This window comes from Tursiops truncatus, chromosome 15, assembly GCF_011762595.2.
Source record: "Tursiops truncatus isolate mTurTru1 chromosome 15, mTurTru1.mat.Y, whole genome shotgun sequence".
NCBI lineage: Eukaryota > Metazoa > Chordata > Mammalia > Artiodactyla > Delphinidae > Tursiops > Tursiops truncatus.
Window position 1 is genome coordinate 8,893,860 of NC_047048.1, and position 17,083 is coordinate 8,910,942.

General features: G+C 45.5%; 1 protein-coding gene across 2 annotated transcripts in view; it reads left to right on the forward strand.

The window, feature by feature from the left end:
- HIP1 (huntingtin interacting protein 1) overlaps positions 1-17,083 on the forward strand; it is a 153,218-nt gene that overhangs the window by 106,037 nt on the left and 30,098 nt on the right. For both annotated transcript variants that reach the window (XM_033839212.2, XM_033839213.2), the window contains exons 5-9: positions 7,462-7,542; positions 9,619-9,695; positions 10,153-10,214; positions 13,695-13,835; positions 15,808-15,865. In XM_033839212.2, coding sequence (XP_033695103.1) covers positions 7,462-7,542; positions 9,619-9,695; positions 10,153-10,214; positions 13,695-13,835; positions 15,808-15,865 — 419 coding nt within the window. The remainder of the gene's footprint in view (positions 1-7,461; positions 7,543-9,618; positions 9,696-10,152; positions 10,215-13,694; positions 13,836-15,807; positions 15,866-17,083) is intronic.

A 17,083-nucleotide genomic window follows, 5' to 3' on the forward strand; every position in this document is an offset into this window, starting at 1 on the left:
ATGCTCTCTGGGCATTGGGATCCTTCGGCAGTGACATTGTCACAGGTCCTACTTCTTTCTTCTAGTGGTCCCATTGGGGTCACAGTACATTGAGAACTGGCATTCCCAGTCCTTAATGCCAGTGGTTTTTCTTTCCTATCTAGGGATTCTCAGTGCCTTAGGAAGAGGGAGGAGGTAGGTGGCAATATCAGAATACATTGAAAAGAGTGGTTTTGTACACATACCGGAATCCCTCTAGATTCAAGGAGTATGTGTATGGACAGGAGGTAATTTGCCTTTTGAAGAATCTCCCCAGGTGATTCTGATGTGTCATTTTGCCCCACTGGTTAAGAACTACTATGTTAGCCCTTTCCTTCAAATTCTTACCTGTGTCTGTCTGCACTCACAAAATGTTAGCAATTATGTTGTCCAATCTACCCATTATAGATGAGAAATACAGGCCCAGAGAGGGAAGCAGCTTTTCCTATGTCACAAGACTAGTTAACCTAAACAAAGCAGAGGTTTGTCCCCCAAAACTTCCAACTGTATGCTAGAGAGCTTTCTATTACATTTCTGTAACATGGAAAGCTTAGGTCTTTTTCCTTTTTTTTGCTAGAATTTATCTGGTATATCTTTTTTCATCCTTTTACTTCTGACTTTTCTATATTCTTTTTAATATTTTTTACATATATATTTATTGCACTGTGGCCAGAGAATCAATATGATACTGATTTTCGAAGTATTTTTGAGACTTGCTGTGTGAGCTAGCTCATGGTCAGTTTTTGTTTAAAATTGAAGTATAGTTGATTTATAATACTATATTAGTTTCAGATGTACAGCACAGTGATTGACTGATTGACTTTTCTATATTCTTTTGTCTTAGAAATATACTTGTCAATAGCATTTAGTTGGATTTTTTTTAAAATTCAAGACGGCAGTCTTTGTCAACTGGACACTTACTCTGTTTACATTTATTATAATTCATAACATGTTTAGATTTATGTCTCCCATCTTATTTTATGCTATTTGTCCCATCTGTTCTGTTTCTATTTCTCTCATTTTTGCCTTCTTTTGGATTGATTGGGTATTTTCTTTCTCATTCAGTTTCCCCCTCATTACTAGTGGGAAGATAAAAAATAAAAGCAGAGGTTTTGGTTTTTTTTAACTTTTTGATAATGTTATCTAATAATTACAAAGTGCATGCTTACGTTACCAGCGTCTAAAATTCATATCAATGTCTAGATATCATATGTTTCCAGTATAGCACAAAGACCTTAGAATATTTTAACCCCATTCACTCCCTTGTATGTTGTTGTCATGCATTTTAATTTTTGTTGCTTTTAGACCCTAGAAGATATTTTATTTTAATTGTCTTATTCTGCACTCTTCATTTCCTCTTACATCTCAGGCCATCCATTTGGGATCTCTTTCTTTCTGCCTGAGTTATTTCCTTTAGAACTTCCTTTAGTGAGAGTCTGCTGGTGGCAAACAACCACTTTTACCTGATGGAGAATGTCTTTATTTCACCCACATTCATGGAAGATATTTTCTCTGACTTTAGAATTCTGGGATAATAGTTCTTTTCTTTCAGCACATGGAAGGTATTAGTCAAGATGTCCTTCCACCGACTTCTGGCTTCCATCATTTTTATGAAGTCTGCTGTCAGACTTACCATTGCTTCTTTGAAGCTAATCTGTGTTTGTTTCTCTGTTTTTAAGTTCTTAGTATTTATCTAGGTGTGAATTTATTCTAGATTCTTTGGACTTTTTAAATCTGTAGATTATTATATCAGTTACAAAAAAATTCTCATTGTCTCTAAATATTGATTTGCTTCATTCTTTGTTTTCCTCTGAGACTTTGGTTAGCAGTATTTTAGACTTTCTCACTCTATTCCCCATGTCTTTAAACCACTATTTGATTTTTTTCTACCTGTTTGTTTGTCTCTATACTGCATTCTGGATAATTTCACAGTAAATCTAGCTTTCAGTTCACTTATTCCCTCTTCAGCTGGGTCTAATCTGTTGCTAAACCTCTCCATAAGGTTTTCAATTTTAGTATCATTCTCATTTCTTGGAATTTTAGGTTTGGTTTGGTTTGGTTTTTTCTAATCTGCTTGGCATTCTTTATAACTTATTGTGCCCTGCATATATTTTAAAACAGTCTCTAATTTTTTTTAGGTTTGTTAAATATAGTGGTTTTATATATCACTTTTTATAATTCTAGTATCTAAAACCCTTCGAGGTCTGTTTCTGCCATCTGTTGTTTTGATGAATTTTGCTCCTGCTATGTAGTTTCTTTTTGTATTTAGTTACTTTTCTACTGTGAGCTGCTCATTTTCCTGGAGATTTTTTTGGTGGGAATTCTTTGAATTCTAACAAAGGCCGCTTCCTCCAGAGGGAATTGGCACTTGCATCCATTAAGATCACTCTAAATTAAATTCTCAGCTTAAAAGTTATGTGAATTCTGAGCAGATCCCCTTGAGGACTGGCTCACGGGTCCAATTCTCAGCAGTAGTTTTTTCCGCCCTCTGATCACAACAGTGGTTTAAGGCAGTAGATTTTCTTTGCAGTCCTCAGGGGGGACTCCTTCAGTGCAGGAGTACATGTGTGTTATTTCCAATTTACCCTTAATTCCCCTGCACGGAGGAGGAAGTCTTTTGGCTCTTGCACTAGACTCCTCAAGTTGGGCAGGTGAGAGCCCTGCCTCCTGTTCACCACCTGGGCCTTAAGGCCCAGAAAACCAAAACTCAGGTTCACTTGGTGTGGCAAAGTGCCCCCTCCCCACCATTCCCTGAACCCATCAAGTCATTTGCTCTCTGAATATCTGAATTACTCAGTTCCTGGCCTGAGGATTTCTTATTCTCTTGCAAGTTCATTAATGCCTTCAAAGCATTTTTAATATTCCACTCAATATTGTTAGTAGTTTTCAGTGGGAAAGTCAACCCAGTTACCTAGCCTGCCTGCCTTGTTATCCAAAATAGAATTCTTTTAGGTCTTTTTTCCTATGTAATCTGTCTCTTCCATTTGACTAAGAGTTTCTGAAGTTAGAAACTTCTTTTACTTTTTTTTTTAAATTAAGATCTTATTTTTTTTAAGAGCAGTTTTAGGTTCACTGAACAATTGAGTGGAAAGTACAGAGTTTCCACATACCTGCCCTGCCCCCAAACATGCATAGCCTTGCCTAATGGATGAACCTACTGACACATCCATCACAATCACCAAAGTCCATAGTTTATATTACAGTTCACTTGTGGTGTTGTACATTCTGTGGGTTTGGACAAATGTATCCATCATACAGAATATTTTCACTGACTTAAAAATCCTCTTTGCTCTACCTGTTCATCCCACCCCACCCCTACTCACTCCCCACCCCCACCCCACCCCCAACTCTTGGCAACCACTGATCTTTTTATAGTCTCCATAGTTTTACCTTTTCCAGATGTCATATAGTTGGAATCATATAGTATGTAGTCTTTTCAGACTGGCTTCTTTCAACGTAGTAATATTCAATTAAGTTTCCTCCATGTCTTTTCATGGCTTGATAGCTCATTTCTTTTTACTGCTCAGTAATCTTCCACTGTTTGGATGCATCACAGTTTATGTATCCATTCACCTACTGGAGGTCATCCTGGTTGCTTCCAAATTTTGGTAATTATGAGTAAAGCTGCTACAAACATCCATGTGCAGGTTTTTGTGTGGGCTTAAGTTTTCAACTCCTTTGGGTGAAAACCAAGGAGCTCCATAGTTGAATCATATGGTAATAGTATGTTTAGTTTTGTAAGAAACTACCAAACTATTTTCCAAAGTGGCCGTATCACTTTGCATTCCCGCCAGCAGTGAATGAGAGTTCCTGTTGCTCTGCATCCTCATCAGTATTTGGTGTTGTCAGTGTTCTGGATTTCGGCCATTCTAATAGGTATGTAGTGGTATTTCATTGTTTTAATTTGCATTTCCCTGCTGACATAGGATGTGGAGCATCTTTTCATATGCTTATTGACCATCTAAACATCTTCTTTCATAAGGTTTCTGTTAAGGTCTTAGGCCCATTTTTTAGCTGGATTCTTTGTTTTCTTATTGTTGAGTTTTAGGAGTATATTTATATGTTTTAGATAACTGTCCTTTATCAGATATGTCTTTTGCAAATATTTTCTCCCAGTCTGTGGCTTATCTTCTCATTCTCTTGACAATGTCTTTTGCAGAGTAGAAGTTTTTGTTTGTTTTTGCTATGTTGGGTCTTAGTTGCTGCACACGGGCTTTCTCCAGTTGCGGGCGAGTGGGGGCTACTCTGTGTTGCGCGGGCTACTCACTGCTGTGGCTTCTCTTGTTGCGGAGCACGGGCGCTAGAGCACGCAGGCTTCAGTAGTTGCAGTGTGTGGGCTCGGTAGTTGTGGCTCATGGGCTTAGTTGCTCTGCAACATGTGGGATCTTCCTGGACCAGGGCTCGAACCCATGTCCCCTGCATTGGCAGGCAGATTCTTAACCACTGCGCCACCAGGGAAGTCCCAGAGTAGAAGTTTTTAATTTTAATGAAGCCCAGTTTATCAATTATTTCTTTCATGGATTGTGCCTTTGGTGTTGTATCTAGAGTTATCACCATACTCAAGGTCATCCAGGTTTTCTCCTTTGTGATCTTCTAGGAGTTTTATAGTTTTGCATTTTACATTTAAGTCTTTGATCCATTCACCTTTTACTTTTTTTTTAATATAATCCATTTTAAAATTTTTTATTCATTTTATTTATTTATTTTTGGTTGTGCCGGGTCTTAGCTGTGGCTGGTGGGCTCCTTAGTTGCAGCCAGCGGGCTCCTTAGTTGTGGCATGGGAACTCCTAGTTGCAGCATGCATGTGGGATCTAGTTCCCTGAGCAGGGATCTAACCCACGTACCCTGCATTAGGAGGCGAATTCTTAACCACTGCACCACCAGGGAGGTCCCCACCTTCTTGATCCTCATACATTTTCACATGAAGTATAGTTGTCTTTGATGATGAGCATATTTTTGCTTTTTCTACTTCTCACTACTTTCTGATTTTTCTATAATGAACAAGTATATCATAAAATATGAATTTTCATAGAAAATTAATACATTATGAAATACTGTCATCTACGGCATTGATGTTTTTAAACTCCTTTGATTACTCAACTCTCTTTGGTGCCCCTTGAGGCACCTTTCAAAGGATTCCTCTATGCTAGAGGAAGTAGATGCACTTAGAAGAAAATGTAGAAGTCAAGACTCACGTGGGAGCCACAGTTATTCAGTTTAAGGTTCTTTGTGCCCCATTTCCCTTTTCTTTTGTATATAATGGGGAGTTGCCAGCATCACTCTGCTAAGCCTAGCTTCTGCCCAGGCACCTAGGACATGACTGCATGGGCAGACTCCATGGGAAGGCTTCTTCTTTACCAGCTGGGTTTAGTCCCATTTCAAACCCCCATCCCAGGTATAATACCATAGATGCTTTTAGTCTGTTGAAATCCATCTGGAGGAGGTGTTTGTTCTCCTGTGTTTAGATAGAGAAACAAAAGGAAGGAGATAGCCCATAGTCAGACTGTGATTACTAAGGATGGGAGACTTAGGGTTCTTAAATGAGAAACATCGTCCAGAATTTACCCGAAGGATGTTTGTACACAAGATGATACTGTAAGAATGTTCATCGAAACATAGTTTACATAGAAAAACTTGTCTACAATTAAAACACACAACAGTAGGGAGCTGGTCTGGTAAATTACAGCACAGACTTATAATGTACTGGGTAGTCACGAAAAATAACGATACAGAAGAAAATTTAATAAGATGGAAAAAATTGCAGTATATTAAGTGAAAAAAACCATATTGATCCCATTTTATCTTTTAAAATAAAGGTGGAGCACAGAGGATTTCTAGGGCAGTGAAACTACTCTGTATGATACGATAATGGTAAATCCATGTCATTATACATTTGTCAAAACCCATAGGATGTACAGCACCAAGAGTGAACCCTAATGTAAACTTTACTTTGGATGATAACAATGCGTCAGGTTCACCAGTTATAACAAATGTCCCACTCTGGTGAGGGATGTTAACAGTGGAAGAGGCTGTGTATGTGTGGGGACAGGGGGGACATGGGGAATCTGTACTTTCTGTTCCATTTCGCTGTGACCCTAAAACTCCCCTAAAAAATTAACTCTGTTTAAATTGAAAAAATAACATTGTGAACCCCAAAATGTTAGCCATGATTGTAGCTGGCGGTTAGGTTAAGGGTGATTTGTTTGCATATGTACTTTTTTACATTTTCCAAATGTTCTTTCTAATTTCATTTTTCAATGTATATCAACATTTTATTAAAATTTTTCCAAATTTTTATTGTGGTAAAATACACATAACATGAAATTTACTACCTTAACCATTTCTTAAGTGTACAGTTGAGTGGTATTAAGTATGTTCATATTGTTGTATAGTCATCGCACCATCCATCTCTGAAATTTTTCATCTTGTAAAACTGGAAATCTATATCCATTAAACAATAACTCCCCATTCCCCTCCCCACCTCCAGCCCCTAGAAACCACCGTTTTACTTTCTGTCTCAAGATTTTTTACTAATCTAAGTACCTCATGTAAATGGAATCATACACGATTTGTCCTTTTGTGACTGGATTATTTCACTTAACATAATGTACTCAAGATTCATTCATGTTGTAGTACGTGTCAGAATTTCCTTTTCAAGACTGAATAATATTCCGTTGTATGAGTATATCACATTCTGTTTATTCATTCATCTGTCGATGGACACTTTGGTTGCCTCCATGTTTTAGCTCTTGTAAATAATGCTTCTATGCACATGGGTGTGCAAATATTTTCAAGATCCTTCTTTCAATTCATTTGAGTATATACTGAGAGATGGAATTTCAGGATCACATGGTAATTCTATTTGTAGTTTTTTGAGGAGCTGCCATACTGTTTTCCACAGTTGCTGTACCATTTTACATCCCCACTAACAGTGTCCAAGGGTACCAATTTCTCCACATCCTCCCCAGCACTTTTTTTTTGATATTAGCTTTCCTAATAGATGTGAGGTGGTATCTCATTGTAGTTCTTTTTTTTAATTTTTGTTGGAGTATAGTTGCTTTACAGTATTGTGTTAGTTTCTACTGTACAGTAAAGTGAATCAGCAATATGTATACATGCATCCCCTCTTTTTTGGATTTCTTTCCCACTTAGGTCACCACAGAGCACTGAGTGGAGTTCCCTGTGCTATATAGTAGGTTCTCATTAGTTATCTGTTTTATACATAGTATCAATAGTGTATATATGATTCTATCTGGTGGTTAGGTTAAGGCTGATTTGTTTGCATATGTACTTTTTTATGTTTTCCAAATTTTCAACAGTGGATGTATGTTATTTTCATACTCACAAAAAATATATATTCTTTCAAAAAGAAATCCTGGCTGTAGATCCTTCAAACCAATGTTCTTCGTGTTGACACCCTGCTTTCTTTCCTCATCCTGAAAGGGCCACCTGAGTGAGGGGTATGGGCAGCTTTGCAGCATCTACCTCAAACTGCTGAGAACGAAGATGGAGTACCACACCAAAGTGAGTCTTTGCGACAATCCTGCTGCCACTGCCAGCCATGCACTCCCCCCGCCCCTGCTTCCCCCACCTCCCCGCCCTGTCCCCTCACACCTGGCTGGGCTTAATTGTCAGGTTTTCCAGGTAATGAGACAGCCTGGCTTCTTAGGGAGTGTTCACACCATATCCCAGCTATGTAAGAGGAAACATTTTATAGAGTAACTGCAGTCAGGCCCCTGGGATGTGACAAGGGGCCTGGGATTTTGGCCCAGGTCTTCTGCACCTTTTGTTCCCCATTTTGCAACTAGAAAGAGGAACCTGATCCACCAGGTGGCCTTATAAAAATACTTCAGAAGCACTGACTTGACTGTTAATAGAAACAGCGCCTTCCATTTATATAGTAAGTTTCCACACAGGACCTTCTAATCAAGATATGACTTTAGCTGATATTTCTTTTTTTATATAAGATTTTTTTATATTTATTTTATTTATTAGTATTTATTTTTGGCCGCGTTGGGTCTTCTTTGCTGCACGCAGGCTTTCTCTAATTGTGGCGAGCAGGGCCTACTCTTCGTTGCAGCGCGCAGGCTTCTCATTGCGGTGGCTTCTTCTGTTGCAGAGCACGGGCTCTAGGAGCGCGGGCTTCAGTAGTTGTGGCTCGCGGGCTTTAGAGCGCAGGCTCAGTAGTTACGGCGCGCGGGCTTAGTTTCTCTGCGGCACATGGGATCTTCCCGGACCAGGGCTTGAACCCGTGTCCCCTGCATTGGCAGGTGGATTCTTAACCCCTGCGCCACCAGGGAAGCCCTAGCTGGTATTTCTTACACACTTAATGCATGTAAAACTGTGTGCCAAGTGGCATATAAGATTAAGAAAAAAGGGTCTACTCTTCAGGCATTTACAGATCTGTCGGAGAGAGAAGCTTATACACTTGCAGTAGCTGTGTAATAGTGCCAGGCAGGTATGTGTGCCTGCAGAAGAGTGCCAGGGATGTTTTGAAATGATGGAGGGATATGGCATCCTAAAGGGCAGAATGAAGGAAGTGGGTCTTGAGGTGGTCCTTGAAGGGTGGGTATGAGGCACATAGGAGGTAAGGAAGAATGGCATGCCAGGTGGGAGGGAAAATGGCCAGAATTAGGGAGCTGGCAGTGGAAATGGAGAAGGGGACCAGGTCATCATGATGTCCAGACTGAGTGAGGAAGTAAATGCGACCAGAAGGATAAAGGCACCGGCCTGAGTCTCTGAGGCAGATGAGCAGGGGTGGTGGGCCTGAGGGCAGGAAGGGGCGGCAAGGCAGAGCGCTGGGTGTTACAGCCAGAGAGGGAGGTGCCGGCGTGGAGGATTTCTTTCTTCAGAGCCTGAAGAACTCACACTGGCATTTAGAGCCCCCTTGGTGGACTGGCCACCCGTCTCTCTGTGCTCCCCTCCACCTGCCCCGCTGCCCTGTGCTCCACCCGCTCCAGACAGACCACACCGAGGAAGAGAGCAGGATCCAGATACCTGACAGCTGATGAGCCCCCGTAGCTTCCCCTGACTGTGCGGGTGCTTGATGTAATATTCTCCAGCCTTCAAGTTTATTTTACTGATTATGTTTTGCTAAAGTTAATGTGAGAATGGGTTTGCCTGCCCTGAGCTCACAATAGCCGCTTCAGGAGATGGCCAGAGGGCAGTGGGAAGCCTGGAGAGTATTCAGAACAGATTGGAAATAAGCAAAGGCTGCACTGCCTGCATGGTGTGGGTGTCAAGTTGAAGACCGACCGCTCTCACACGCTCGGTGTCATTGCACCACAGAGAAGATGTCCATGGCACAGGCTGTGAGCGAGGGGCCCTCCCCCGGGTCCCAGGGTTGGGATGAAGCCTTCCCCTATGATGATGGGCGGTGGGTGTTCTTTGCCGTGAACCAATCACAGGACCTGTGTGTGCGTGTGTGAGGCTGTGAGCGCTGCCACACCTCCCCAGGGAGCATGCAGGCACCTGTACCAAGCAGAATCCACCTGCTGCAGCCCGAGCTCAGCGGGGCTGGCTTGCTTGATGTCGGCTTAGTTGGTCTGTATAGAGAGCTCTTGAGGTGCCCTGTTCTGACTTCCTCTGCCTCCCTTCCAGAATCCTAGGTTCCCAGGCAACCTTCAGATGAGTGACCGGCAGCTGGACGAGGCCGGAGAGAGTGATGTTAACAACTTGTAAGTGGCTGTCCTCACATTCTGGACTCGATGAGAGAGAAAGCTTGGGTAGATGCTGTCACTTCCGGTTAGGGTCACAGAGGGCCTGAGGGCAAGGGCAGTGGCTGGGGTGGGGACTAAAGCCCCTGAGTGACTTGACCTTGGGGCCACTTACTCCTGGCGCCTCCTCAAGAACCCTTCCAGGGCGCCTCCCACTCCAGGCCTCCCTTCTCTGTGCCCCTCTGCCCTTTTTCTTTGCTGCTTTCACTGTTGAATTCGCCCTGCTTGATCTTCCAATGGCCTTAATACCCACTTAGGTCGGGGCTAAGAATTGAAGCTTGTGTGTGTGTGTGTGTGTGTGTGTGTGTGTCTGTGTGTGCACGTGTACATTGGCGGCAGTACAGGGCTTGGGGGCCGGGACAGGTGGAGCACTGGCCTCGGGCCGTGGAGTATAAGCTCTCTTTCCTCTTGGGTCCAGTTTCCAGCTGACAGTGGAAATGTTCGACTACCTGGAGTGTGAACTTAACCTCTTCCAAACTGGTGAGTCTCTCCCTCCCGTCTGGCCCAGGCTTTCCTGGGCATTCACCTAACCCCCAGCCTGGTTCCCTGCTTGGACCAGCTGGCCTAGCCCCTGTCTCCATACAAGTTGTGCAGTTCAGGGCCAGGGAGATGGAGCTGCCCACACTGTGTCTGTTCTCTTGGCCCTGGTGCAAGGAGGGGCTGAAGCCCAAGGGCATTTTCACGTGAGTGGAAAGACTGCGATCCCCACCCTGCTGACCTCCCCGCTAAGCCCAGGCCTCCAAGAGTCCAAAGACAGTTCCGGCCTCTGACAGACCCTAGACTGTGGCCCCAGCACTGGCTGGTCCTTTGGCCCAGGCTTGTGTGCTGCTCAGGTGGGCTGGCCCTCAGGGTGTATTTCTGCCCAGGTGGCCTGTGCAGTCACCCTTTCTGCCCCAGCATCCCGTGATACCTGGCTCTGTTTCCATATGCATTGATCACTTGGGTTATTAGCAATAGATGCTGAGCTCCTCCTCAAAAATCAGGAACCATGCCTGCTCACCTCTGTTCTAGCCCCATGCCTGGCATATAGCAAGTGCTCAACAACCAAGTTTAGAATGCTTGCTTTCTGCATGAACAGCAGTGAAGAAACAACAGGTGGACAGAGTTCATAAAATGTTGTCAACGGGCTTCCCTGGTGGTGCAGTGGTTACGAATCTGCCTGCCAATGCAGGGGACACGGGTTCGAGCCCTGGTCCAGGAAGATCCCACATGCCGCAGAGCAACTAAGCCCATGCGCCACAACTACTGAGCCTGTGCTCTAGAGCCAGAGAGCCGCAACTACTGAGCCTGCGCTCTAGAGCCTGTGCTTCCAACAAGAGAAGCCACTGCAATGAGAAGCCCGCGCACCGCAACGAAGAGTAGCCCCCGCGCGCAGCAACAAAGACCCAACTCAGCCAAAAATAAATAAATTTATTTTAAAAAACTACTGTCGACATCCAGCTGAATGCTCTGGAATTATCTGGGGAGAATTAGCTAGAGTTTTCTAGAGAGAGCTCCCCCAAGTCTTCGCACAAACTCTTCCATGGTTAAATGGCGGTGGTTTTCTCATCCCCCAGAGAGCAGTGATTCGGAATCAAGAGCATCCTCTACACGTTTCCCCACCTGCCCCCCATCCTCAGTCACCTCTTGTGAGCCACAGAAATCGAGAGAGCTGGTATTAGAAGAAGTCTGTCCAGCTCCTGAGTCCTAGTCTGTGACCCTGTAAGATTGGGACCAGAACCTTCGGAAGGAGGCCCTGCATTTTCAACTGCGGGAAACGTGGGCCAATTACAATTAATATTTATTTGGTGCCCTTGCAGTGATTCTCAAAGTGTGGTCCCTGGACCAGCAGCATCGGCATCACCTGAGAACGTGTTAGAAATGCACACTCTTGGGTCCCACCCCAGACCTTCTGAATTAGAATCTCTGCGGGTGGGGCCCAGCCATCTGTTTTAACAAACTCCCCAAGTCTGCACTGTCTAACAGCGTTGCCACTGGCCACGTGTGACTATTTAAATTAATTACGATTAAGTAACATTCAAAAGTCAGGGCCTCCGTTGCACTCACCACATTGCAGGCACTCAGCAGCCACACGTGGCTAGCATATTGGACACACGTACAGAGCCTTTCCATCATCACAGAATTCTCCTGGAGTGATCCTATGGGGGGATTCTGATGCATGCTACAGTTTGAGAAGCGCTGAGCTAGAAAATAGTTTTCAACCCTGGCTGCATATTAGAATCACCTGGGGGGCTTTTGAAACCCCACTAATGCCCCAACCCTACCCCAGACCAATTAAAAAAGAAGGGGGCATGGAGGAGTTGCAGGCAGACATTAGTAGTTTTCAAATTTCCCCAGGTGATTTTAATCAATCTCAAAGCAAATGGGAAGGACCACTGCACTGTTGCCATGAACTTTATAGGACATTCTCATTTAATCCTTACGAGACCTCCTTACAAGACCCTTAAGAGGTATGTGCTATTAGAACCATCTGCATCTTACGGAAAAGCATCTGGAGGCACAGAGAGGTTGAGTAAGTTGCCCACGGTCACACAGCTCTAGATGTTACTAGATGCCAAGGGGCATTCCTGGAAAGCGGCAGGCAGGCCGTGAGATGGAGCGGCCTGGGGTTCCTTGCCAGCGTGGAGCCTAAGGAAGCCAGGAGATTTGGGGATGGCCGCCTCGCAGTGACAGCTGCTTTTAATTTGTGTCAAGAAGAAAAGCTGCCTTTTAATTAGAACCGTTTGGGTTTTTTGGTTTTTTTTTTTCTTTCACTTGACAGACTAAGCCTGTTAACAGGGACTAGTACAGCCAGGGAAGGCCGAACACAGTGGCTCTGGGCTTTCCTCCGGGGCAGTCCCACTCGCTGAGGGACTGCAGGGAAAGTCGGTGCCGGCCACGTGCAGGGTCTACGGAGGCGGTGGGCAGCCTCTGCAGGGAGGAAATCAGCCCTGGCCAGTGGTGTGCACTCAGGGTCCATGGCCAGGCATCTAGGTGCTTGGTTTAGGAGCGAGGGGCAAGGGGCAGGGGGTTAACGTGGAGGGGTCTGTGGGAGCAGCTTGCTCTCTGGAGCCCGGGAGAGTGGAGGACAGTGCTTCCGTTGACCGGCTCCCCCAAGGACCTCCGTCAGCCTTGATCCTGATGGTTCGTCCTCGTCCTGGCTCCTTGCCCTGGGTCCTTGTAGCCTCTCCTCCAATTGTCCACCAGGGTTCCTGCATTTCCCCCCTTGTGGTGTTCCAAGAACCCTGTGACAAGCCAGCAGGAAGCCAAGGCTGAATTATTTCTTCGTGTTCTGATCAATGTTTGATAGTTTCCCCACATGTGTTCTCTTGCACAACCAGATTGGGTGCTTCTCAGGGTCAAGATCACCGTGAGACCAAGTTCATGCCTGAGACAGAGGGCTGAATTGGCTGTCAAAAGCCCCTTTCGATCCTGAAATACTGATTCCCCATAAAACGGAGGGCTTCCCTTGAACAAGAGCCCACCTCCCCATTAAATCAGAAACCTTAAAAGGGGATGTGTTCTTCCTGCCCATATGGGAGGGAGGTGGGGGAGGAAGCATGAAGCTCGTCAGACCGGAAGGAGGCATTTGGGATGCTCCCCCCGTAAATCCCTCCCGCCGGGCTGTGCACAGAGTAGAGCAAGTTCATTTCACCTGTTTGTGACACACAGAGCATCTTGACTGCCAGGGCCACAGGCTCCTGGTCTAGCCGTCGCTGGCCACAGGGGCTCTGGCTTTTAACTCACCATCTCTCAGCAAAACCGCTTCTTGGCTTTGTGGCCACCTTCAAGTTACTTACTCCCCTGTATGATGGGGATACTCTTAGCTACCCCATAGGAGTGTTGAAAGGGTTAGATGCATCACATGAGATCATGATTGCACAGAATAGGTCCTCGTGTGTTAGACTCCTGCCTTCTCCCGTCTGAGAAGGTCGCCTCTAATTTCCTAGCTCTGCTGCCTCTCCCCTTTCTGTCCCCTAGTGTTCAACTCCCTGGACATGTCCCGTTCCGTGTCAGTGACGACAGCCGGGCAGTGCCGCCTAGCCCCGCTGATCCAGGTCATCTTGGACTGCAGCCACCTCTATGATTACACTGTCAAACTTCTCTTCAAACTCCACTCCTGTGAGTATACGGGGCTTGATCTCTGGAAACTTCTGGCCGGAAGGAGGTTCACAGCCTGAGGCTGTCCCTGGAGGGAAGCAGCTCCCCCCAGTGCCCTTGGCTTTCTGCTCCTGACCCAGAAGGCCCTGGAGCTCCCGGCTGTCTTGAGAATAGAAGAGCAGGGCCAAGCCTTGCTGTGCTCAGGGAAGCACCTGGCCTGCCACAGCCGTGACTCAGGTTGGTCCTCACCCTCCACCTCCAGCTCTACCACATCAACATCCATATGTGTCATGTACGCTGCAGACCACACAGATGAGGACAGACCCGGCCTAGACCCACAGGAGCAAAGGCGGCCGTTTCCAAAGAGTTCATCAACGCAGTCTCTTTGTACAAATGGCTTTTGTGGAGAAATGTAAAATATAGAACAGGGCTGCTCAAATCAATGGAAGGCCACACCTCCCCTAGCCACAGATCCTTGGGATAGTTTCGCGGAATGTATTTTGGAAACTACTGGTCTTGTGGACGTTCTTATCCGTTTATGTGCTTCTTCTTTTTTTTTTTTTTTAGGAATATATATTTTTTTAACATCTTTATTGGGGTATAATTGCTTTACAATGGTGTGTTAGTTTCCGCTTTATAACCAAGTGAATCAGTTATACATATACATATGTTCCCATATCTCTTCCCTCTTGCATCTCCCTCCCTCCCACCCTCCCTATCCCACCCCTCCAGGCGGTCACAAAGCACCAAGCCGATATCCCTGTGCCATGCGGCTGCTTCCCACTAGCTATCTACCTTACGTTTGTTAGTTGCGCTTCTTATTTAAAACGATGTGTGTGGGTGCTGCTTCCTCAGGGTCTGCATCGTTAAACCGTATCCCCGATGAATCTGATGTGGGTGGTCCCTGGGTCACACTGTGAGGTGGCCATCGTGAAGGGTACACACATTCAGAGTGCACGGATGATGGAAAACCGAGAAAAATCAAGACGCAAATGGATGTTAGCAAGGTTTTATTGCGGAAGTCTAGGACAAGGGGTACTCTGGAACAGGTCACTGACGAGGAGGAGTCTGGTTATTTAGACCAGAACAAGGGAAGCAGCATCACTGTCATTAACGTAGGAGGGTTTCATGGGAGGGAGGTTGGAATTCCATGTTCAAGGGTTAGAAGGGTTTTGGAGCAGGGGGGCGTGTCTGAAGGAAGCAGAGAGGGTAGACTAAATGCCAAGAAAAGAAGGCAGGCAGTTGCATAGAAGCTCTGAATACAGATGAACTTGTTCCTAAGATACTACAGAACCAGTTGCGCACTAGGACATCCCCACTTCCTTCTATAAAGTGGTGAGTTGTGATAAGAGACAGGTAATTATTTGGGTTTAAAGGCCTTCTTTAAAGGCAGAGCAATACACAAGACCTTCGAGAACTGTGTGGTCAGGGAAAAAGGGATGCTCCATACAGTATATGCTTTTCTGAAAATAAATATTTTCTTTTAGAATAGATTTAGATCTACAGAAAAGTTGCAGAGATAGTTCAGAGAGTTCCCATGTACCCCTGAACCCAAGGGTCTCAGTCCTGCAGTCTTTGCCTGTCTCTGGCAGGCTCTCTGCATCTCTCCAGACTCATGTCTGTGCTGGGCCTCACCCAGTGTGCCCAGTGCACACAGCCCCCCGGAGAGAGCCCCCCTCTGGGGCCTGCCATGGTCCACCCTGCTGCTTGGGTCAGGTCACTGCTGCTGTAGTCAGCGACGTAACTTCCATCCTGCTCTGTCGAGAGTGGCTTGCAGTCCGGGAGCAAACAGAAGGAAAGATCTGACTGAGAAGTAGCCCCAGAGTCCCTGCTGGCCCCACTGGGCCCTCTTGGTTTCCCAGGGCAACTCTAGGTCAAGAATGCCTTCCTGCAGGGCTGGCCCCCAGCCCCAGGAGGGATGGTCCCTTCCCGCTGTGTCTTGCCTGCCCTCTGGTCCTCCTATTCCCTCTTAGTCTTTTCCAATTTCTTCCAGGTCTTCCAGCCGACACCCTGCAAGGCCACCGGGACCGCTTCATGGAGCAGTTCACAAAGTAAGCGGCTTCAGTGAGAGAAAGGAAGGCGAATCTAAAAGTGCTATGAAGTCAATTAATCCGTGCAGGAAGCACTTGCTTTTAAATCATCGAAGGGTGAGGGTATCTGCTTTAATGCTTTAAAAAGCAAAGGAAAAGAAGACGGCAGCAAACCTACCAATGGCTGGGGAAGCTATCGGTTCTCTAATAAATCTCATAGAGAAAGACAGTTTCATTCATTCAGTCATCCTGCTTTATTCCCAGGGCTTCATCCTCTTCCATTTTTCTTCTCCCTAAGTTCTCATGGTTTTATACCGTATACATGCTGACAGCTCCCAAAGATATAACTCCAGCCCAGCCTTACCTCTGGATTCCAGGTTCACATCCCCAGTGGTCTATTTGACATCACTATACCAAACTTACATCTCAAACTAAACTCTAGGTTTTCTTCAAAAACCTTTTCCTTTCCCTTCTATCTCAATAAATGCTGCCCACCATCCACTTAGGACAGAGATCCGGAACTCACCATTTGCCTCATTCCCCACGTCCAATCTATAAGCAAGTTCAGACAAAGAGGTCTTGTCTCTGGTCATATATCCCATCTCTTCCACTTCCATTGCTGTCTACCAGGACCCTCCGATATGGACGGGATGCTCTGGATTTCAGCTCTTGCCCTCTGCAATCCTATCCCCACCCAGCAGTTAGAACGACCTTGTAAAAATATAAATCCCTTGCTTACAACCTTTCAATGGCTTCTGATTACACTGAGAATCAATTCGAAGCTCCTCTCTGTGGTCTGCAAGGCCCCTACATGATCTGGCCCCTGCCCGCCATCTGTGACCTTGTCTCCAGTTCTCCAAGTGTTTCAGCCACGTAAGGTCCTCTTCCAGTTCCCGGAACATAGCCTGCGCTCAGAGGCTTAGCACGTGCTGTTCCCTGTCCTCAGGATGCTCTCCTCCCAGCCTGGCCAGCTCCATCCAGGTCATCTTCAGTCACCTCCACACAAAGGCAGTCTCTGGCCCCGCATTTGGGGTCTTTTTGCCTACCTTCTGCTCCTCCGACCCCACCCTCATATTCTCCATCACAGCACCCTGTTTACTTCCTTCCTGGTTCTTAGCATGACTTTTTTTGTTTGACTGTCTTGCCCATTATTGTACCTCTAGCACCTGATTCACAGCAGTCAATTAAGCCTATAGCATTCAATCATGTTTGAATGAATTAATAAGCTAATCAGCTAGT